We start from the raw sequence: 24,405 nt of genomic DNA on the forward strand, positions 1-24,405 counted from the left end.
TGAAGGGCTTTGGCATTTTACACTGACAGAACCAAACCTTTCCATAGGATGGACAGGTTTATAGTATCAATCACCAATTGCTCCAAAAGGGAAGCCATGTCATCTCAGAGGTTCTCCAACCTCATCACTTCTTGTATCATCACTTGCTACTCTATCTGTCGTATGCCGTTACCTATGCAGCAAAGCCAGCTTCCATGGCCGCCTTCAGAGGCGTCCCATTAAAACAGATCTGCTGTGCGGCAACATGGTCATACACAACACTTTTGTCAGACACTACGCTATTCAGCACCAGCTGGCAGGGAATGCTCCGCTCTCAACAGCTGTGCTTTCGGTGGCTGCCAAGCCCTAACTCTGGTACCCTCCTCCATGTTTTATTCCTTGCAGGGTACAGCTACTCAGTCACCAAATGTGGAGTGCCCATGGGGACCACTCGAAGAAAGAGCAGTTACTCACTTTTGTGCAGTAATGATTGTTCTTCAAGATGTGTCCCTGTGGGTGCTCCACCACCCACCCTTCCTCCCCATGCTGGAGTTTTCTCTTTTCATATCTTTCAGATTCCAGGATGGCTTCCAGGAACTGGTTTCAGCTGGACTGTGCATGTTAATAAAAGAGCGTGAAAGGAGCCTCACGCTGGCTGCGCATGTGCAGTCCAGCTGACCACAGCAGTAAAAATCTCCATACTGCAGCACTGGAGCGAGTGTGACACCAAATATGGAGCACCCATGGAGACACATCTCAAAGAACAATGGTTAATGCACAAAGGTGAGTAACTTCTCCATCTCTCATGTGGCCTTTCAACCATCTATGTGGCGTCCAGTCTGGCACGGGTGGGGAAGTCAAATTATAATTGTTGCAGCTGGGCAGGTCCAGTGCAACTGGGGGGTTACAAAGTGTACAGTAAAGGTCCCAGTAGTCCAGTTGACTGCCTGCACTTGGTCGTGAGCAATGCCTGGTCAGTAGGTATATCTCTGCTCCTGTCACAGCTTAATTTGAGTTGTGTCAGTAATGAAAGTTGACACCTATTATAAGATACTCTATTCTGGTGCCCGATTTATAAATGCATAAGCATTGCTGGTGTGAATGCTCAATATAAGAATTAAAAATTGGTTTCCATGATTATTCGCACAAGGCTTTGAAATTTCATCAAAGGTAAGTGGTAGTACAACTCAGTTGCATCAGTGTTCATGGGAAATGAACTCAAAATTGTCGTAAGTATGGCTGACACAAATTCATAAAATAGTCTAGTGAATATTTATAGACAATGTTAGGTGATATTTTCCCAGCTGTACTCCTCTCTCTTAAACAGTCATAAGAACATAAGAGCAACCATACCGGGTCAGACCAAAAGTCCATCTAGCCTAGTACCCTGTCTTCCAACAGTGGCCAATGCCAGGTGTTCCAGAGGGAGTGAACAGAGCAGGTAGTCATTGAGTGATCCCTCTCCTATCATCCATTTCCAGTCTCTGTCAAACAGAGGGTAAGGACACCATTCCTACTCATCCTGATTAATAGCCATTGATGGACATACCTCCATGAATTTATCTAATTATTTTTAAGCCTGTTAAAGTCCTTGTCTTTGCAACATTCTCTGACAAGGAGTTCCACAGGCCTACTGTGTGAAGAAAAAACTTCCATTTATTAGTTTTAAACCTCCTACATATTCGTTTATTTTGGTGGCTCCTAGTTCTTATGTTATGGGGACAAATAACTTTTTCTAATTGACTTTTTTTCATACCTGTCATGATTTTATAGACCTCTGTCGTATCCCCTTAGGCTATGTCTACACTACAGCATAAAGTTGATTTTAAGGCACCCACTCTCAGGGCTGCCCCCCTGCCTAGGCACACCACTCCAGTACTCTCGCTTCCCAAAGCATGTGCCTTGGGAGAGCCACAGTCTCAGCAGTGGCCTGTTTGCTGCATTTTTACCAGGGGGAAAACTGAGGTACCTGTTAACATGATTCCTTCCCTATCTTTCTGCATGTGACCTGGTTTTAATCCATTGTTATTGTACATTTGGGATTGAAGGTTCCCTGCGTTGTGAGGAACACAGAGGTACCTGTTGACATGGCACAGTCAGCGCTGTGCTCCCAGAGCACATTTTCAAAGAATGCTTCGGTTTCTGAAGCTCACAGCCTATTTTACTTTCTTTCCCTTGGGCTTCCCTACCTTCCTTCTCTGTGAATAATATTAAGTCTTTCCTTATTCATATGGATCCAGATGCTTCTAGTGTTTGGTGTTCTTCCACCAGGGGAAAAATATTTGAGCAACCTGTTGACATGGTTTAGTCATGGTTTTCTTTCCCCTGGGATTCCTTACTTTTCCTTCTTTCCTTCTGAAAAATGGTCATTTGCTTCCAACAGGAGGGGAATGAGAGCAATGCAGACTGGGAAGATGACAGTGGGTGCTCTCAGGATACATTTGGTTAAAAGGTCTGTAATGCCAACAACTCAAACAATTTCTCTCACTGGGGAAGGAGATTTCTGAAAAATATCCTTTTGTTTTCAAAGGGAGGGGAATAAGGGCAATGCAGTGTGGGAAGATGGCATCATACACCCACAGCCACTTGCAGGGCATTTGTATTCCCATAGAGCACCAATGAAAAAACCCAGAATGCAATGGGACCAAGGGAACTGTGGGATAAGTTCCCACGATCCACTGCTGCCGCAGTCAGACTTTGGCAATTTAGTGGGGGTACACTGAGTCTGCTTTGTGGGGAGGTATGGAAATTCAACTTTGACTTTATAAAACCCATTGTTACAAAGGCGACTTTGATAAATTTGACTTTATTTCCTAAGGTAGACATAGCTTTACTCTCCTCTTTTCTAAGCTGAAGAGTCCTAGTCTTTTTAATCTTTCTTCATATGGCACCTGTTCCAAGCCCCCAGTCAGTTTTGTTGCCCATTTCAGAACCTTTTCCAATGCAAATATATCTATTCTTGGAATGAGACAGCCACATCTGTGCGCAGTATTTAAGAAGTGAATTTATAACAGAGGCCATAAGATTTCCTCTGTCTTATTCTCTATTCTTTTTTTAATGATTCCTAACATTCTGTTTGCTTTTCTGACTGCCACTGCACATTGAGTGGATGTTTTCAGAGATCTACCTACAGTGACTCTCTCTTGAGTGGTTATGGCTAAATTAGTCCCCATCATTTTGTATGTATACTTGAGATTATTTTTTCCAATATTTATTACTTTACATTTATCAGCTTTAAATTTCATTTGTCATTTTGTTGCCTTATAACTTAGTCTTTTGAGATCTTTTTGAAACTCTTCACATTCTCTTCTGTTCTTAGCTATCTTGAGCAGTTTAGTGTCATAAGCAAATTTTGCCACTTCACTGTTTACCCCTTTCTCCAGAACATTCATAAAGAGGTTGAATAGGATTGGTCCCAGTACAGGCCCTTGGAGGACACAACTAGTTAGCACTCTCCTCTCTGAAAACTTACCTTTTATTCCTACCCTTTGTTTCCTGTCTTTTAACCACATATCAGTCCATGAGAGGACCTACCCTCCTAACCTAAGACAGCTTACTTTACTCTAGAGCCTTTGGTGAGGGACTTTGTCAAAGGCTCTCTGGAAATCTAAGTACACTATAGCCACTGGATCCACACTGTCCACATGCTTATTGTCCATCTCAAAGAACTCTAGTAGATTAATGAGGCATTATTTCCCTTTACAGAAATCATGTTGACCTTTCCTTAACAGTTTTTTATTCTGTCTTACAATTTTATTCCTTACCATAGTTTGAACTAATTTGCCCAGTATGGTGTTAGACTTATCAGTCTGTATTTACCAGGATCACCTGTAGAGTCCCTTTTTCAATTATTGGCATCACGTTAGCTATCTTCCAGTCATTAGGTACAGAAGCTGATTTAAAGGGTAAGTTACAAACCACAGTTAATGGTTCCACAACTACAGAGGCAGTCAGCTCTGCTACTTCACCTTCCCAGTGTCTCAGAGCTCATCTTTCCTCCTGCGGATTTTTATTGTTTTTCATTATTTCCAGTTTTGAAAAAGTACGTCAGTATCTTCTACTATATATTTGAGAAAGCTTGTCTGCATTTTTGGTTGATCAAAACTCTTCCTAAAGAGTCAGAGGTAGGACCACCAAATTCATTACACAGCTTCCCCTTATAACTGAAAAAAAAATAACATTAACAGCCTTGTCTGTTAAAACATAGTGAATGATAAGAGTTTATAGCACTGATTCTCAAGCTATGGTCTGCAGACCACTAGTGGTCCACTGCCACCTTGCAGGTGGGCAGGCAGGCCTGAGCCTTTCCCTCCCTGACAGATTGGGGAGCCCACACTAGCATTCCAGGTCCCACATTGCCCTCTCCCACTGCAGGATTCTTGCACCAGCCTCCTGCTGCAAGCACAAGGGAAGTCCTGAGGCCCATGGGCCTGATCCAGCATGTGTGAGGAAGAAGTGTGGCTCTGCATGCTGCTGCTCCCCTTCCTGCTGGCTAGGGGAGTGCAGCACCAAAAACTGGTAGTGGGAGAGTTTTCCTGCTGCTCCCATTGGCCAATTCCAGACAATGGGAACAGCGGAGGATGGTATCTGGGAGCAGCATGGGGCTGGAGCCCGGTAAGTGTTCCCAGCCCCTACACCCTCATTCCCCTCTTGTGTCCTCTGCTCACACCCAGCTCACCCAGCCCCAGTCCACTCCTGCATCCCCCTCCCGCACAGCTCTCCCAGCCCCGGTCTACTCCTGCATCTCCCTCCTGCCCAGCTCTTCCTGACCCAGTCTGCTCTTGTGTCCCACTCCCACCCAACTCTCCTAGCCTCGGTCTGCTCCTGCACCCTGACCCCAGCCAGACACCCTACCCCCATCCTGCTCCTGCACCCTCCCCCCAGCCAGACACCCTACTTCTGTCCTGCTCCTGTGCCCTCCTTTGTTCCTGCACCCTTGCCCCTCTAAGGCTGTGTCTACATTAGACATAGCAGTTGACCACTGATATGCAATTTTAGCTATGCCAATTGTGCAGCTAAAATTAACTTATTAGCAGTCGATTGCTATGGCTGTCTACATGGACAAAGGTCAACAGGAGCGTTTCTCCTGCCAACGTTCGTTAATCCTCACCACTCACAAGGAGTTCTGGGGTTGACTTTGACCCTGGAAAGCGCCATTTTACGCATGCGCAAAACAAAACCCCAGAAGATCTACCCTGAGTAGGTCGATCTTCTGCAGCAGTATGGTCATAGGCTAAGTCTGACTCATCATCCATAACATTGTTATTATTTAATGCTCTTTATAAATACAAACTTTTCGCTTAAGTATGCTTAAAGGAAAACATGTATCAATGATACTATCATACCTCCAATGGGATATAATGTCATTTTGTTAGGGACCTTACTTTTGCAGGGCATTTGGAAAATTTATCCTTAGGAATCTTTCAGAGTGATCAAAAACAGTGTGGGGAGGGGGGACTGTTACCACATGATGAAGTTAATCCATAAGCTTCATGAATATGTGTATATTCATTTCAAGGTATTGTTTGTCGGTCTCACACCTGACCATTATAGACCATCAAAATAAAAAATGCATCAATAATCTTAAAAACAGAATAGAAAGGCTTCTCCTGCAGTATTATTTCTTTCATGGCCACTGTTCTCCCATCCTCAAATAATACTCTCCATGGATCTAAGAGAGCTTTAGTCTTGCAGCATGCCCTAGATATTCAGAATTCTGGCCTCTGCTGGACCAAGACAAGAAGCAAGTTTCTTAGCAGAATAGTTCTCACAGAGAATATTCTGTTGTCAGCCCCATCAGTTCCTCCACGTGGCACCGGTTCTGATCGTCACAGGAGCTATTGTGCTGCGTGGAGACAGTGATTGTCTGGCTCCAAATTATTTAGGATTTTATCAGTCAAATCCAGAAGTGGAAAAACTACCCAAAAAGTTACTTGAGTAAAAGTGCGCCTGCTTTGGGGAGGAATGTACTTAAGTAGAAGTCATTACGCGCACGCGTGTGCACCCGCTCTCCCCACCTGTCTTTATTGTACTCAAGTACCCAGAAGTGAAGGCAGCCCCATGTTTACTCAAGTAACTTTTTTGGTACTTTTTCTGGGCAAGTGCAACACAGTCAACTGAAAATCAACTTCCAGTCATCTGAGATCACAGCACATAGGTTCTGTCTGTGAAAGATCCCTAAGTAAGATTTCTACTTCATTCATTCTGTGACTGCTGCATTTCACTGATCGTTTGAAAGTATAGCCCCATGGAGCATACATTGCAATATTTTACTGCAGGGTTATAAAGATAGTGGTAACAAAAGTGCAAAGTTAGGATGCAACTTTCTTGCTAACTGCATGTAAGAAGCATCTTGTCAATTGCTGTACCCTCATGCTTTAAAGACAAAGAGCATACAAATCCATTTATCAGGAGTGCAAAGGTAAGAGTAAATTTCCCCCCTTGTAGGTGCACCTGCACCTAACAGGAAACCAGTTTGGACTCCCTGATCTGTGCTGCCCCAGTCTCAGCATAAATCTAATCAGGATTGGATGTTTTTTAAAAGATATGCTTTAATTGAAACAGGAATTATTTCTGGAAAATGCTTTGGCATGAATTCTTTGGAGGTCAGATTGATGGGTCACAGTAGTCCCTTTTGGCCTTATAATCTGAACAAAGCAGCTGCTCTAACTTACCTCATTAGCACAAGATCCTTAAATGACCAATGGAGGGTACGGTTAACAAAGTTTCAATTTCCATATCCTTCCTCCAGTATACATCCTGAAAGATTCGTGAACTAGAGACGGAGGGACAAATGACACAGGAGCCAGCTACAGAGCCTCTATTGGCTGTATATCAGAGAAAAATGGCTACAGTGGATTTGAAAACACGAGTCATTATCTCCACCAGTTTTTTTTTTTCTTTTCTAGTAAAATTCTTCATTTTATCTGAATTGAATTTTGGTCATTTAGCCCTTTTCCAAGCTCCATTTTCCCCTGGGTAAGTTGTTCCTCTGCAGTAGGTAGATCTAATTTTAGTTAGATTAAGAGCTACTGTACAGCCATTGGGAGGATGGAAGACATGGATGGGGAGAGAACTGAGAGGTGGAGAACGAGAAAGAAAACACATGTATAATTTAAAAAAAATAGAAAACTGAGCTATCAGATTTTCCAATCTTCACTGTCTGTTTCAGTGGTGAAGAATCATTCACTTCACATCAGGGAGTCCAGAGAGCACCTGTCTTTAAAAACATTGTCTTCAAACATTTTGTCTAACCACGTATGTGGAACTGTCAGCGAATTGTGTTTTTAATAGAAAATTTGGAGTTTTCATTGAAAATCAGAAACCTTCAACTGAAACAAAGTATTTCTATTGGGAAATGTGCTGGGTATTAAGGCTGGCAACTTGGTAATATTTAAAAATGGAACACTCCAGCAGACATGCCAGAATCTGCCCTGCACTGACTCTTTTCTCCATGAGGCCCCACTGTTGTCCTGCCCATTCCCTTCAAAGCTCCCCCTTGCCCCATTTCTTCCTTCCTTCCCTTCAGTAACCAGACATCGAGTGTCTGGTTAGTAGATCTGACTGGATACTGTTGGATCCCCTTTTCAACCAGACTTTCCTGTTGAAAACCAGGCAACCCTAGTAGGTAGTGGCATCATGGCCCAGTCTTCTTTTGTGTTCCAACTCTGTAGTTGACTACATCTTCCTTAATCCTCCTCTTGTGAGCAGTTATGGTTGATCATGGGAAATGTAGTCTGGGTGGGAACGCTAACTACCAAAGGTGCAAGTGGGCACAAGGAAACATAGCAGCATTTTCAAATCAGTTTTCTTTTTTTGACCAAAAAATCAGGGGGGAAATTCTTTTGAGTGTTCATTTTTTTCAGCAAAAAGCAGAGATTTTTTGTGGCATCAGACACTCTTCAAAAGTAAAAAAACCAGTTTGCTACCAAAAAACAGTTTTGATTAAAACATTTTGACTAGCCCTGCTTGTAAGTCAAACTTAATAACAGGGTTTAAGCAAGGATTATGGGATCAAGACCAGTATCTTTTGATGGGTTTCATTTCATATAACTGCCAAATACAGATCTTTAAATATTAAATTGCTTCATTCTACCATACTTTTCGAAAAAGTGAAGAATGAACTTTTGAGTTAGCCAAAATATAAACTGATGACATTTTAATTTTGTGAAAAGTAAGACTCTGAGATAGGTTTTCTTAAAACACACAGAAAATTCTGGTGATGACTGTGATGTGTTGTACAAATACAGAAAAATGAAGTGTGTGAAATATTGGTAGGAAATTAAGGCCCATTTCACTTTTATACTTTATATGCTTTTGAAAGATAGCAAATTCCTTGGAATGTTAGGAACAGAGATGCTGCTGCATAGCAACAGGAAAGTAGAATACACATTGTGTATTTATGAACTGATTCTCTAATAGATAACAACTGGATTGGACTGGAATGTTGCAGCTATTTTAATAGCCCTTCCATTATTCTAGGTATTTTTTTCCATTGTTCCTTAACTCAATTAACTAGAATGACTGTAAAGTGGTTTAAAAAGTATTTTGTATTTATGTTTTGCAATCACTTCACCAATGTTTTACTGCACCACAGATTTTAGACAAGCGCCACAGTATATAAACATCTTATAAATTAATAACCCTTCTTGTCTGGGTGTTTAATGGCTATTGATCACTAGTTTGTCATGAATTGTAATATACACCATAGTTTAATTTAAAAAATATTTGTCAAATGCCTTTGGAAATTATTGTGCAGGACTTTGTATCACAGCTGGTGTCGTTTAAGGTTTGGACAGAGTCACTTTGAATGAAGCCCTGCTGTGAAATAAAAGTCAAAAGGCATCTTGGCATCCCAACCATTTCCTTGGGAGAAGATTACAGCCCTAGTACGTTGAACTTTATTGCCATGGGCCTCATGACAGTATTCAGAAACATGCATGGCATTTTTTGTTAAAGAAATTCAGATGTGCTCAGACATAAGGGATGGCATTCTTATATTTATCAGTGTCTTAAGCAGAAAAATTTAAAAAAAAAGAACTTTTATACTTATTACAAAAGAACTATAATGGAATACAGTGAAAATACAGAGAATTTATTACTTCTGCATGTAGGAGTTGTTTCCCTGTTTCCTAAATATTTTAGTTATTAAAAAGGGGTAGAACAACAAATCTTAACCTTATGTTATAAAAAAAAGAAAAATGCATGCCTTGTGAGATAAGCACCCAACAGCTCTCTTTCTAGTAAAGTGCTCTGGATAGTATTGGCTTGCTGCTAGGCTAGAAGAGCTGTAAGACCACAAGTTGAAAAGTTCTGTATTGTTAACTTACTATCAAGAGTACTTTTTAAACTTTAATAAAAATTACGTGCTTGCAGACATCCAGGACATTCTCTTCTCTGCACTTTTCTTCAAGAAGTCCACACAAACCAGCACCTAGTACAGCCTGGTATTAAGAAAGTGTATTAAGTTGGCAGAACTCCCAGCTGTCTGGGATGACATTCTGTGTGTGTCTTACACCAAAGATGTGTTTTGTAGGCTTCCAGCCGTCTCATTGGCTAGTGAAATGATCCATGTTCCTGGTTCCAGTTGTGACTCTTTTACCACACTCTGATATAGAGGGGCCAAAAAGCCAGCTTAATCAACCAGCTATGGGGATTTTCCTGGGGTGAAATAGAAATCTCTGTTTCTTCCCCCCTAAGAATACCAATTACAGGGCATTATTGTAGCATGTTTTTATTTGTGCAATGTCCCTTTGAGGGTGTTGCACCTAGTGTATCGCACGGAAGAGCTGAGGTTGTTCTAATATGTATTTTGTGTTGAATGATCCAAAGATCAAGGAGTAATACAGGCTGTCCTACCTTTTACCTTTGCCTTGCACTGTACTGAGTGCACATAGCTTCAGCCTGAGTCTGTAACATCTTTCCAGACAGTAGTCAGCCTCTTTGCTTATTGATAATGAACTTCAGTACAGGTCCTGTATGTGGATTCTTCAGTCATTATCTTCCTCTATGCCTCACAGAACTAATATGTGCAGGAAGTCTCAGTGAGATGGATATAGAATGCTATTACAGTCTAGAGAAGAGTTCCTTCTTCTTCATTCCACGCTGAAGGAGAGGAATACACTCTGGTAGTGACTTCATAAGGTGAAACCTATCTGCATTTGATCATTATAAATGAAGTAACCGTGAAGTTAACTTTTACTAAAAGATGTAATGGAGCAAAATCATGTCCTAATTGACAACAGTTGGAGTTTTGCTGGTGATTTCAGTGGGGCTAGGATTTCACTATAATTTATAAACAATTAGATTCCAAGATGTATATTGAAGTATACTATATGATATGCGCAAGAAATTGTCAGAGGGGTAGCCGAATTACAAAAGCAGTTTCTCCTCTCTTTATGTTTACACTTCCACATTAGCTTCTGATAATGGGCCACATCCTCTCTGACCAAATTGACCCGGTTTCTCCTCTCTTGAGCTGCGTCTACACGTGCACGCTACTTCGAAGTAGCGGCACCAACTTCGAAATAGCGCCCGTCGCGTCTACACACGTCGGGCGCTATTTCGAAGTTAACTTCGACATTAGGCGGCGAGACGTCGAAGTCGCTAACCTCATGAGGAGATAGGAATAGCGCCCTACTTCGACGTTGAACGTCGAAGTAGGGACCGTGTAGACGATCCGCGTCCCGCAACGTCGAAATTGCTGGGTCCTCCATGGCGGCCATCAGCTGGGGGGTTGAGAGATGCTCTCTCTCCAGCCCCTGCGGGGCTCTATGGTCACCGTGGGCAGCAGCCCTTAGCCCAGGGCTTCTGGCTGCTTCTGCGGCAGCTGGGGATCTATGCTGCAGGCACAGGGTCTGCAACCAGTTGTCAGCTCTGTGTATCTTGTGTTGTTTAGTGCAACTGTGTCTGGGAGGGGCCCTTTAAGGGAGCGGCTGGCTGTTGAGTCCGCCCTGTGACCCTGTCTGCAGCTGTGCCTGGCATCCCTATTTCGATGTGTGCTACTTTGACGTGTAGACGTTCCCTCACTGCGCCTATTTCGATGTTGGGCTGAGCAACGTCGAAGTTGAACATCGACGTTGCCGGCCCTGGAGGACGTGTAGACGTTATTCATCGAAATAGACTATTTCGATGTCGCAACATCGAAATAAGCTATTTCGATGTTGGCTGCACGTGTAGACGTAGCCTTGATGTTCACAACTCCACATTAGCTGCTGATAATGGGCCACATCCTCCATGACTGAACTGACCTTGTCAGCTCTGGCCCTTCTCTTGACTGGGACTCCCTCCTTTTCATAAGCCTATATTTAAACCCTCCTCTGGAACCCCCACTCATGCATCTGACAAAGTGGGTTTTTGCCCACGAAAGCTTACGCTCCAAAATATCTGTTAGTCTATAAGGTGCCACAGGATAATAAGAAATTAGTCAGCCTACAAAGAGTCAGTTAAGACTAAATGATGACAGTTAATTTGGAAGATGTCAATTGAGACATGACTGAAATCAATTAAGGATCTGCTACGTCTGTTTAAGATCTCCTCCTCCTGAGTCAAGGAGTCCAAAGGAGCTATAAGGGAGGAAGTGCTACCAAAGGACTGGGAAGTATGAACACCAACAAGCTGCAGAGAAAGAAAGAACTGAGGTGATGGCGATGTTGAGGGAACACAGGGAAATGCTCCAGGGATTTGTAGCTGTTCTGGTGGTGAGAGGCAACACTGCCAACAGCTGCTGCCGTTAGGGTCCCTGGACTGGAAAGCAGAGTAGAGGATGAGTCTGGGTTCCCTCCAGCCCCCAATTCACTACAGAGCCAACTCACTGTGAGGAATGACAGACTTCCATTGGGAGAGGAAGATGAACTGCTCCAACTAATCCCCAAGGGTTAACAGAAACTTGAGGGTGGTCCCCCACCATCATCCTTGCTGGCCTATGTTAAAAGTGGCTCAGTAGGCTATGACTCTTGCCTCTATAGAGAGAGGGGCTAGGGTGAGAAACATAGGAAGCCCCTAAGGCAAGCATAATCTGCTTGGAACCACAGGACCCACTGACACAAGGTTGGAGCTTTGTCATACAATATGTCAACAACTGCCATGTAGCTCATTAGTGTGTGACTTTATATGGTATATATTATGTCTGTTGGATGTTTATATTATAACAACATAAAATGGACTGCATCTAAGTGCATTTATGTAAACGTCTTCAGAACTTTGAGCAAAATTATGCTCAGCTCTTTACAGATTGTAGAGATACAGTTCCTGATCACACAGCTCACGGTGTGAAGCACATACAGTTTACAGTTACATAATATGCAAATTGCCTTCAATGATGGCAAATCTCAATGTGATGTAGATTTCGCCTCTTTTTTTAAAAACACAATTTTTATGGTGGCTGGATAATGACAAACTTCATAGAAGTGGAGAATTTTAAAAAGGCAGAAGTAGTGTTTATCAGTGGAAGATATCCCTCCAAGATTTTATAGGTCATATGTCGCAGGGGGAGCTGGCATCCATAAGGAGGAGGAGGAGTTGCGCTGTATGTGAGAGAGGTGTGTGACTGCTCAGAGCTCTAGTATATGGAGGGAGAAAAGTCAGTTGAGAGTCTTCTGGCTACACTTAGAGGCAGAAGCAAAAGAGGTGATGTTGTGGTTGGTGTCTGCTATGGACTGCCAGACCAGGTATCACAGAATCACAGGGCTGGAAGGGACCTCAGGAGGTCATCTAGTCCAGCCCCCTGCTTCAAGCAGGATCAATCCCCACTAAGTCATCCCAGCCAGGACCTTGTCCAGCCAGGACTTAAAAACCTCAAGGGATGGAGAATTCACCACCTCTCTAGGCAACGCATTCCAATGCTTCACCACCCTCCTGGTGAAGTAGTTTTTCCTAATATCTAACCTACACCTCTCCCTCTTCAACTTCAGACCTTTACTCCTTGTTCTGCCATCTGACACCACTGAGAACAGTTTCTCACTCTCCTTTTTAGAGCTCCCCTTCAGGAAGTTGAAGGCTGCTATTAAATCACCTCTAAGTCTTCTCTTCTGTAAACTAAACAAGCCCAAATCCCTCAGCCTATCCTCATAGGTCTTGTGCTCCAGACCCTTCATTTTTGTTACCCTTTGCTGAACCTGCTCCAGCAAATCCACATCCTTTTTATACTGGGGGACCCAAAAGTGGCCACAATATTCCAGATGTGGCCTCACCAGTGCAGAATATAGAAGAATAACTACTACTCTAGATCTGCTCAAAATGCTCCTCCTAATGCACCCTAGTATGCCGTTAGCCTTCTTGGCTACAAGGACACACTGTTTACTCATATCCAGCCTTTCATCCACCATAACCCCTAGGTCCCTTTCCATCATACTGCTGCTGAGCCAGTCGGTCCCCAGCCTATAACAATGCTTGGGATTCTTCCGCCCCAGCTGCAGGACTCTACACTTCTCCTTATTGAACTGCGTCAGATTTCTTTTGGCCCAGTCCTCCAATTTATCCAGGTCCCTCTGGATTCTCTTTCTACCCTCCAACAAATCTACCTCTCCCCCTAGTTTTGTGTCATCTGCAAACTTGCTGAGGGTGCAATCCAGGTCCTCATCCAGGTCATTAATAAAGATGTTGAATAACACCGGCCCCAGAACCGAGCCTTGCGGCACTCCACTTGAAACAGACCGCCATCCAGATATTGAGCCACTGACCACTACCCGTTGGGCCTGACCATCAAGCCAGCTTTCTATCCAATTTATAGTCCAAGGATCCAATCCATATTTCCTTAACTTATGGACAAGAATGTTGTTGGAGACCGTATCAAAAGCCTTGCTGAAGTCAAGGTATATCACATCCACTGACGTCCCCATGTCCACAGAGCTTGTTACCTCATCATAGAAGCTAATCAGATTAGAAATGAGGATTTCTTCAGACAGCTAAGAGAAGCTTCCAAATCACTGGTTTGTTCTCATGGGAGAGTTGACTCACCCAGACATTTGTTGGGAGACCAATACAGCAGTCCACAGACAATCCAGTAAGTTTTTGAAGAATGTTGGGGATAACTTCCTTGTACAAGTGGTGAAGGAACCAACCAGGGGACATGCACAGCTTGACCTGCTGCTCACAAACTGGGAAGAACTATAGAAGTGGGTAGCAACTTGAGCTGCAGCAACCATGAGATGATAGATTTAAGAATCCTGAGAAAAGGAAAAAACGTTAGCAGTAAAACACACACACTTGATTTCAGAAGAGCAGACTTTAACTCCCTCAGAGAACTGATGGGAAGGATACCTTGGGAAATAGATACGAAGGGGAAAGGAGTTCACAAAAACTGGCAGTATTTTAAAGAAGTCTTGTTGAAGACACAGGAAAAAACACATAGTAAGAAAAGCAAACATAGTAGGCAACCAGTTTGGCTTAACGGGGAAATCCTTGGCTAGCACAAACTCAAAAAACATGTAAAAGAAGTGGAAAATTGGAAAGAAGACTAAGGAGGACTATAAATATATTGTTGGAGAATGCTAGAGAGTAATCAGGAAAGTGAAAGCACAATTGGAACTGCAGCTAGCAAGAAATATGAAGAGTAACAAGAAGCATTTCTACGGGCGTTTTAAGAATAGCAGGGTGATCATAAAGGGTGGGCAGCCATTACTGGATGAAGGAGGTAAACTAGAGACAGATGATGCAGAAAAAGCTGAGGTACTCAATGCTTTTTTTGCCTCAGTCTTCACGGACAAGATCAGTTGCCAACCTACGGCACTACGCAATACGGTATTGGGAGGAGGTGGGCAGCCCTCGGTGGGAACAGAAGAGTTTAAGAGCTACTTAGAAAAGCTAGTGGTACACAAATCCATGGGTCTGGATTTAATGCATCCAAGGATACTGAGGGAATTGGCAGGTGTCGTTACAGAGCCTTTGACCATTATGTTTGAAAACTCGTGGGGAATGGGAGATATCCTGGGTGATTTGAAAAAGGTAAATGTACTGCCCATCTTCAAAAAAGGAAAGGAGAACAATCCAGGGAACCATAGACCAGTCAGCCTTGTCTCAGTCCCTGGGAAAATAATGGAGGGGATCCTCCACGAATCTATTTTGGAGCACTTGGAAGAGGGGAAAGTGACCAGGAGTAGTCAGCATGGATTCACTAAGGGCAAGTGGTGCCTGTCCAATCTGATTAGCTTCTATGATGAGGTAACTGGCTTTGTGGGCATGTGGAAGTCAATGGACATGATATACCTTGAGTTAAGAAAGCTTTTGATACAGTCTTCTACAACCTTCAAGCCCATAAGTTAAGGAAGTGTGGTTTGGATACATAGGCTGTAAGATGGATAGAAAGGAGGCTCGACGGACAGACCCAATGAGTAGTGGTCAATGGCTCAATGTCTGGTTGGCAGTCGGTTTCAAGTGGAGTGCCCCATGGATCAGTTCTAGGGGCAGTACTCTTCAACATGTTTATTAATTATATGAATGAGGGATGGATTGTACCCTCAGCAAATTCGCAGATGACATCAAGCTAGGGAGTCATAGATACATTGGAGGGTAGGGATAGGGTCCAGCATGACCTAGACAAATTGAAGGATTGGACCAAAAGAAATCTGATGAGGTTCAACAAGGAGAAGTGCAGAGTCTTGCACTTGGAGGTGGAAGAATACCAAGCATTGTTATAGGCTGGGGACCGACTGGCTAAGTAGCAGTACAGTGGAAAGGGACCTAAGGATTGTAGTGGATGAAAGGCTAGATATGAGTCAACAGTGTACCCTTGTAGCCAAGAAGGCAAATGGTATATTGGGGTGCATCAGGAGGAGCATTTCCAGCAGATCTAGAGAGGTTGTTGTTCCCCTCTATTCGGCGCTGGTGAGGCCATGTCTGGAGTACTGCATCCAGTTTTGGGGCCCCCAGTATAGAAAAGATGTGGATGCACTGAAGCAGTTCATCAGAGGGCAACGAAAATGATTAAGGGGCTGGAGCTCATGACCTATGAGGAGAGGCTGAGGGATTTGGGCTTATGTAATTTGCAGAAGAGAAGACTGAGGGGTGATTTAATAGCAGCCTTCAGCTTCCTGAAGAGGTGCTCTAAAGAGGATGGAGAGAAACAGTTGTCAGTGGTGACAGATAGCAGAACAAGGAATAATGGTCTGACATGATAGAAAGAGAGAAGTAGGTTGGATATTAGGAAAAATACTTCACCAGGCGGGTGGTGAAGCACTGGAATGTGTTGCCTAGGGAGGTGTTGGAATCTCCATCTCTAGAGGTTTTTAAGTCCTGGCTTGACGTAGTCCTGGCAGGATGACTTAGTTGAGGTTGATCCTGCTTGGGGCAGGGACTGGATTCGATAACCTCTTGAGGTCCCTTCCAGCCCTGCGATTCTGTGATTTTAATATACACCCATCCCTCATTCAAAGAGTACTTTACTTGTGAGTACTCGCTGAAACGAGGGACACGTATACGCACCTATGTTCGCTAAATGAATGAACTTCACCCGCTAATATGAGCAAGCTGCGGGGTCCCTGGCCAGGAAGCAGGGAGACCACACCCTCCCCAGTAGCTCCCAACTGTCCCTAGCCTTAGAACCCCCCTGCAGCCCCAAACTTCCCCCAGTCTTAGACCCCCTCCATCTCTAAACCACCCCCAGCCTTAGATTCCCCCCCCATGCCCCACCACAGCCCTAAACAGCCCCAGCCTTAGACACTCATCATCCTCCCGCAGCCTCTTCACTGGGGCTGCTAGGCTGGGTGGCTCCCTGAGTCCTCCTGCTCCCAGCAAGTAACATTGGTTAAAGCCAGTTAACTCAAGTGTTAAGCTTTCCGCACCTAAGAATAAGGTAATTGCTATCTCTAGTGAGAGATATCTGCCTGAGGTGGCAATGTTAAGAAACTTCAGATGGCTTCTTTAACAGCCACATGCAGCTCGGAACTGCCCAGCTGGTGACCCTTAACAAATCTAATGGTGACCCATATTTGAGTCCTGGCTGGGAATCCCTGCTCTACATACATACACTACATCCTATTTCTGGTGCCAAACTATTCAAATACGTCACAAAAGTACCTAAACTCAACTGGTTTATGTCAAGTTACAAGCACTGGGAACAAATCAGAGAATTTTATGTATATTTTAATGGGAATTTAGTGTTGCTCTTATGAGTGTTTGCCTACGAGCAGAAATTTGGGAACCAATTGCGCTTGTATAGCAAGGATGAGTGTACTTGAATCTGTCATTGAATTTCCAATTTGCTTTATAGAATCATTTAAAGATTTACCTGGTGATGCTGATGCTCCTTAACTCAATTAGGTTTTTGGTTTATGAAAATAAAATGAAAATGTACATGCTTCATTCAAATAATTGTTTTGTGGTGTGTTTGGAGATGAGGGGTTCCGTATGCTGGCTGGGGCAGGTCTTCTTCCAGTGGTCCCCAGTCAGAGTGAGGAATGTAGCAAACTGTGTACTTTCTCCTCACTCCCTGGTGAAGGGGAGCATCCAACAATGTTCCTGTCTGAATCTGGCTGTGGGGAAGCTTGAGCCCCTCCACCCTTTCTAAAGAGCACCTGGTTTGGTGGCCAGGTGAGGTGGGGGGGCGGTTTAAGGGCTGCAGCAGTCCCTGATGGGGCGGGGCAGGAGGGCATCCACAAACAATCCCTGTCACACTTCTGTATGGTTTTATATTTCCCTGTACAAATCATGGGGGGCGGGGTGTCTTTGCACTTCCCACCTTCCTTTGAGTGTACAAGGCTCACAGCTGGAGCAGTCCCGGAGGGGGTAGTGTGTGCCTCTAGTCAGCTCCTTTCACTTGCCTGGTAATTGTTTCCCATAAAATCATACAGAAAAAGAGACAATCTCCTTCCATGAACTTCCTGTTTTTCTGGTACATCCAAACTCTTACCTAGTTTTAAGTTATGATAAGAGGAAGCTATATACCAAATTAGGTGGTTCTAGCTCTTACCATTTAGGAGGAGTTCTCGAACAAACAGAGAGATGAGCAAACAGACAAACTCTAAAATATATGGTAGATAGGATTTGAAGGGAACACAGGGTAATCCCTTGGCAAGATACAGCTTCAGAAATTTCTCATCCACAAATTGAACTTTTGGTGCTTGCTGAACGTGGATGGCATGGAATCAAACCAGTTTTTTTTGCAAGAGTTGGTACTTCATCATCAATTGCAGTTATTTATAGGAAGGCTATTTGCATAATAGGAATGATTCTTGGTTCACCCACATCACTCATCTTCATTTTATGGTAATTAAGAAAGCAAATTTCATTGCTTTGTAACACCTGGGCTGGGCTGGATGACCTCCCAAGGTCCCTTCCAGCCCTAAGATTCTATGATTCTACCTTGTAAGAAATTTTTCCCCTTATATAGTGTTAATAATTGCTATATTCACTAACATTTATATATTTTATCACTGATAAACTACCTGGAGATTTTTTGCCATTAATATGAATTCATTTCATACAGTATTCATGTGACATTTACAGAACCTGCATTATCTTAATTGAGTGTCTAAGATTCTACATGTAATCTCCATTAATTGTGGCATTTTAGTGTGCTCAGACGAAGCAAGTGAATAGTTAATAGATTTTACTGTACTTGTATCTGCAGTATTAGGAAGGCATCTTGAGATATTTGTTCTGGAAGGAGATCATTTTAGTTGTATTGTCTAATGCTTTCAGCACATGCTGGACAGGGAAATATATATTGATTATACTGCTACATTAAAAGTGTAGAGAGTACTGTTGACACACCAAATGTGGGGAAATGCATATTTGTAAGTAAAAATGCAAAAAATGAAGCACCATATGTTGTCTGTGCTATGGTGATATATATCTTTCAGACACATGTTAGCTCTTGGAGTACTGAATGCTCTCTAGGTGAGGATTCTAAAATTGTTCAGTTTTAGAAAGACATTTTATGTATATTTTGGGTAAAAGCCAATACTCCAAAATTATTTGAGACAAAAGATTAAATGGACAATTTAAAACAATCAGCATAGGTCATTTTGCATTGAGAGACACATCCACAAAATATACAAAAGGAAAGTAAGTATTTCTTTGCAAAACATTAAGAATTTTAAGTGTACAATATAATCTCCCTGTATATGTAGACTCATTTTATTAAGTTGAAAATCCTAAAAATGTGAAGAATATTGTGTATACATAACACACTCTAAATATGTGTTAAACCACAACACTTTCTGGTAAAGTAAAATAATAGGTATGGACAATGCAATAGTAGCAATTAATTCACAGTTTGAGAATGAAATGCAAGCCAGACTTTTCCTTCTGTACTCCATTGTGTCTAGACCCTGGAAGAGTGGGACTAGCATGTAGTTCTACAAACTACGTAGGCTGCATTTACACATACCCTATCCGAAAAAGGCATGTTAATGAGACAGTTCATAAGATGCTAATGAGGCGCTGACATGAATATGCAGTGCCTCATTAACATAATGGCAGCTGCATGTAATTCGAAAGTGCCGCTTTCAGAAAGCATACCGCCTGTGTAGACAGGAGCCCTTTGAAAGGATCCCCCTGACTTCAAAAGCCCCTTCTTCCTATTTTGATCCAAGGCAACACCGGGGGGGGTGTGGTCACATACACATGCTGCACACATGCAGTGGGGGCTGTACTGATGGCCTAGCACAGGTTACATCCAGTCTCATGTGCTGCAGCTTGGCCCATCCAGCAGCCTCGTGCACCCACCCCCATCATCAGCCATGGGATCACACATTCAACACTGGTGGGCAGGCAGCTATCAAGCAGGGATCCAGCCAGTTAGCAGGACTGACTGGTACTGGAGCAGAGGAGAGGCAAAAAATATGGGACCATTTGCCCTTTTTAAGAAAAACTCAGGACATCTGCAGAAAGGCTTGAATACAGTACTGTTCCTTTAAAACTGGGATGCATAGTCACCCTTGTCCTCAGGCTTATATCATAGTAACAAAAGACATAAGAGTGTCTATCATGCTTTACAGAATTATTTCTTTCAGTCTCCAGTGACCACTTTTTCAACTGGTGTGGGATGCAAGTGCAAAATGCACACAGTTACACATTTGTATTTGCAAACACAGTTGCAACATTCACATTCAGACAGGGCACAGATCTAGACAACTAAAGGTCCATTTGCAAGAAAAGCTAGCGTGCATAAATGTAGACATAAGTGTGCATAAATTTAAACACCATCTTCAAAATCTATCTCAAATTTTTTGTCAGATTTTGGGGATAAAGGGCTTCATGACTGTTTGCATAACTGGACTACCTGAATTGAGAACAGAGCCCTGAATCATTTGTTTTTGGGGGAGAAAATGTTTAAAATTACATGAACTTTTCAAATAACTAGAAAAAAACTTCCTGATTATCAGTTTTTTTGATCCATCAGCTTTGGACCCAATTCTATGGTTCTTAGCACTAGTAGGCCCATTGAGTAAATTGGAATTTTTTGTGAAAGAGAACTGCAAGATAAGGCCCTTTAACTGTGCCCAGTGGTCTTATGTTTCTGTGTCTGTCAGGTATTTTGTTATGCAATTTATTTTGCATAACAATTTTCATGATGACTCTCAATGAAGTTAACGGGATTGCTGGGGATGAGACCACTTTCCTGGTTGTGGGTACAAATAAAGAGTTGAAATTCTGCATTTGATAATACAGAGAGAATTGTAAAACTTTGAGAGAAAATTGTGAGGTAGGGAATGTAACAGTCAAAATAATTTTGGATTCCGGCAATTTATCAGAGATTAATAATAGGTATGCAGGTCTGGAACTTGTGTTGGACTGATGTTACTCAACAGTGAAGGTCAATGTGAAACAGGAGTTGAGAAAAATAGTGTCATTCATTATCCAGCATATAATCGTGTATTTGTCTTGTAGAAATACTTGCACTGCAACTTTAGCAATGAGGAGCAATGAAATATATCCAATTCATTTAGAATAAAAGAGAGTGAGAGAGAGGCCTTTCGGATATCAGTTGTAGTAGGGTAGGTGTCGTGAACTGCTTTCACATTCGCTGTGTCTACACATGTAAGAAAAGTTGGAATATCCAGCCCTTTTTCGAAAGAATGGGAGGAGCATCCACACATGTAGCCTGGTCCTTTGAAAGAAAATCGAAGGAACACGGTGCAGACGTCAAAATCCCAATCCTTATCCTGTATCAGGAAGAGCATCTGCTTTCAAAAAACTGTTTTGAAAGGGTACATGTGTACATGCTCCACAGCCCACTCTTTCAAAGGAAGAGTCCGCCATGGTGCCAGCCAGCTGGAGCACAGGGCTGCTCTAGCCTGCAGCAGCAGGGCTTTATGATCCCTGCGTCCAGCCGCCCTTAAAGCAACACAGAGCAGTAACCCCATGGTAGGAAGTTGAGAGCATCCTAGGACAGCCCCAGCATGCGCTCCCACAGCACACCCTGAGAACACCCCTTGAGCACGAGCAGTGAGCTATGGCCAGCAGCCAGACCCCACAGAAGCCCCAGGGATCCACCTCGGACCTCTTGCAGATCTCTCACAGGCCCAGGAGTGAGAAAAAAAAAGGCCCTCTCTTAGATGGAGTAGGAACTGGGGGACGTCTTGGGCCTCTGGAAGGAGGAGGAGATGCTGAGGGAGATGGGCATGAAGCGGCAAAATGCCGCTGCATTCGCCTGCCTGACCCAGGGCCCCCAATGAGGAGCCACCTGGAGCTCACTGTGGACCAATTCCGCAGTAAAGTGAATAAGATGTGGTAGGGCTATGCCCAGGACCAGGACCAGGCTGGTCGCTCCGAGGCAGCTCCGTCAACATGCTCCTACTTCAGGAAGCTGTGGGCATCCTGGGGCCCTGGGACAGCTCCCCACCCCTGGGTGGTCCTGGACACGTCCACAGACAACCCGCAGCCAGAGGTGGAGCAGCCCGGACCGGGGACCCAGGAAGCTGATGTCACCACACAGTGATCCAGTGATAAGGTGGACCTGACCATCTATATCTCCTCCTGCTCATCCAGCTGGGCAATACAGTATTGCCCTTATGTAAATCCCTGCTATGCTCACTTCTGGCATGTCGTATGAAGAATTGCAAATGTGGTCTCCTCTTCTCAAAAAAGATACATTTGAATTGGAAAAAGTTCAGAAAAGGGCAACAAAAATTATTATGGAACAGTTTATATGGATGTCAGGAGAGGGATTGCTTGTTGATTACCTGTTCTGTTCACTAACGCTGAGGCATTAGGCATTGGCTTCTGTTGGAAGATAGGATATTGAGGTAGATGGACCTTTGGTCTGACCCAGTGTAGACATTCTCATGTTCTTATATGGCTTCTGTATGAGGAGAGATTCATAAAACGGGGAGTTGTCAGCTTGGAAAAGAGATAAGGGGGGATATGACAGAGGTCTACAAAATCATGACTGGTAGAGCTCAAGTAATCATCAAGTGATCCATCTTCTGTCATCCATTCCCACCTTCTGGTAGACAGAAGTTTAGGACACCATCTCAGCCCATCCTGATTAATAGCTGTCAATGGACCTGTCTTCCAAGGACATATCTAGTTCTTTTTTAAACCCTGTTATTGTCTTGCCCTTTGCAACATTCCCTGTTTCTGATGTTCTTAACTCTGGTTGCTCTGAGAAATATCTTTTCAGTAGTTTTAAGCTTCTCTTGAAATAGCCCCTGTATATGACTGCTCGTGGGATTAAGCCAATATGAAGTATGAACATACAGGAGCTCATCTTCAAAAATTATTGTTACTGTTTTTCTTTTGTATAGTTCTGGTTTTGGTAAATGTACTTTGGTGTTTATTTGATTTATCATGATAGTTAATTGAATGTCATAGATTTAAATATGAGAGAGCTTTGAAGTTCTGAATTATAAGTTTTTTCTTTATTTGTACAACGTAAAGTTCCAAAATGTTAAGTTGAAACCAAACGTTCACAGAAATGCTTTTCTGTGTGTTATCAGTTATTACGAGACTTTTGTTAAGGTTGAAACTGAATGCTACTATGCTGTAGACTCAGCAGTGGCAGCCACCTTGCTTCAGGTCAGTTAATGGCTTTATTGTACTCTGGGGTGTGTAACGAGAATGATACTTTGTCCCTAAGAAAATGATGTGTGGACTATCCATCATTAAGAGCATATTCTTGTTACTGATATATGGAGTAGAGTTGGCTAACCCTTGTGACTGGAGGTGAAGATACCTCTGTCACTGGAACAAGAGCAGAAATGGGTATATAACAGAAAAGCTGAAGTGAAGTGAAAATAATTATTTACCTCTCACTAGATTGATCAAAAGTTATATAAATGGAAAATTATAGTTGAGAACCACCCCCTCACATACAGCAAAAAGGAAAAAGTCAGTACCACATATAGATGGGGTTCACGCTGTGAGCTAGTCATCATGGCTTTGCTTATCTTCTGTATATGTTTTTCTTGAAGGATTGTTCAGCCTCAGAAGAATACAGCATTGCAGCAGCATTACTGCCCCTGACAACTGCATTCTACAGAGTAAGTTTTTACTGGTTTTAAATTAAGTTTATTACTGTTTTCATATGTTTACACTTATTTAGATGATTAGTTCTGAAACTATGGTTTGGACCCCATTTTGATGGTATTGCCAGGCCTGCTATTAGATTTACTGGGCTCAGCCTCAAGCCCGGTGACTTCAGCCCTGAGTGGTAGAACTTAGGCTTCATCTTTAAATAGTGTCCCTGTGGGTGCTCCACTCTTGGTGTCAGTGCATCCTTGTGTTGGCATTCGGAGATTCTTCCATAGCCTTGGTTTTCCGTGTATGTGCAGGAGCACCTGCTCATGCTGCCTGTTTCTACACAAGCCACTTTCTTCCATGGTAATACACGGCCCGAAATATGCTAATGAGGCATGGATGCAAATTCCCTGCACCTCATTAGCATAAGGTCACGTGATTTGGAGTCCAGAAGACCATTCTGGACTCCAAAACAGCGTTTAGAAGCCCGGCCCCTGGGGGATCTTCCAGAAGGAGGTCCTTCTTCCGGAGGCTCCTTCTTCCCAAAAATTTTTCAGATGTCAGTAGTGGCTCCTTACCCATTTTATCATCACTGCAACCTTCTGTCTCAATCTTTACCTCCATGCATGGCTCCTTCATGGCTCCACCATCCTGAAACCGCTGACTCTGAGGGATAAAGGAAAATTCTTGTCAACAGCAGACAGCAATCAATACGTAAATCTGACCTTTATAAGTGGTGGTGGTTCTCCCACTGGTTGTACTCGCACCACTCTGTGCCTTCTCATACCATATCCTTGCCTGTTCTTCTGGACTACCTCCTGCACCTGTGTAAGTCTAGCCTTAGCCTTAGTGCGGTTTGGGTGTACGCTGTGGCCATAACAGCTTTTCACCAGTCCGAAGAGAGGGCCCTCATTCCTGGCCCATCCTATTACCAAGCATTTTATAACAAGCCTTCAGAACACCTTCCTGTCAGTCCACCCCGCTTCCCCCATTCTCATATGGGACCTTAATCATGTGCTTCACTGC

General features: G+C 43.1%; 1 protein-coding gene across 4 annotated transcripts in view; it reads left to right on the forward strand.

The window, feature by feature from the left end:
• Positions 1-24,405, forward strand: part of SBF2 (SET binding factor 2) — a 648,361-nt gene that overhangs the window by 471,276 nt on the left and 152,680 nt on the right. For all 4 annotated transcript variants that reach the window (XM_074997415.1, XM_074997417.1, XM_074997416.1 and 1 more), the window contains exon 17: positions 23,334-23,402. In XM_074997415.1, coding sequence (XP_074853516.1) covers positions 23,334-23,402 — 69 coding nt within the window. The remainder of the gene's footprint in view (positions 1-23,333; positions 23,403-24,405) is intronic.

This window comes from Carettochelys insculpta, chromosome 6, assembly GCF_033958435.1.
Source record: "Carettochelys insculpta isolate YL-2023 chromosome 6, ASM3395843v1, whole genome shotgun sequence".
NCBI classification, from domain to species: domain Eukaryota; kingdom Metazoa; phylum Chordata; order Testudines; family Carettochelyidae; genus Carettochelys; species Carettochelys insculpta.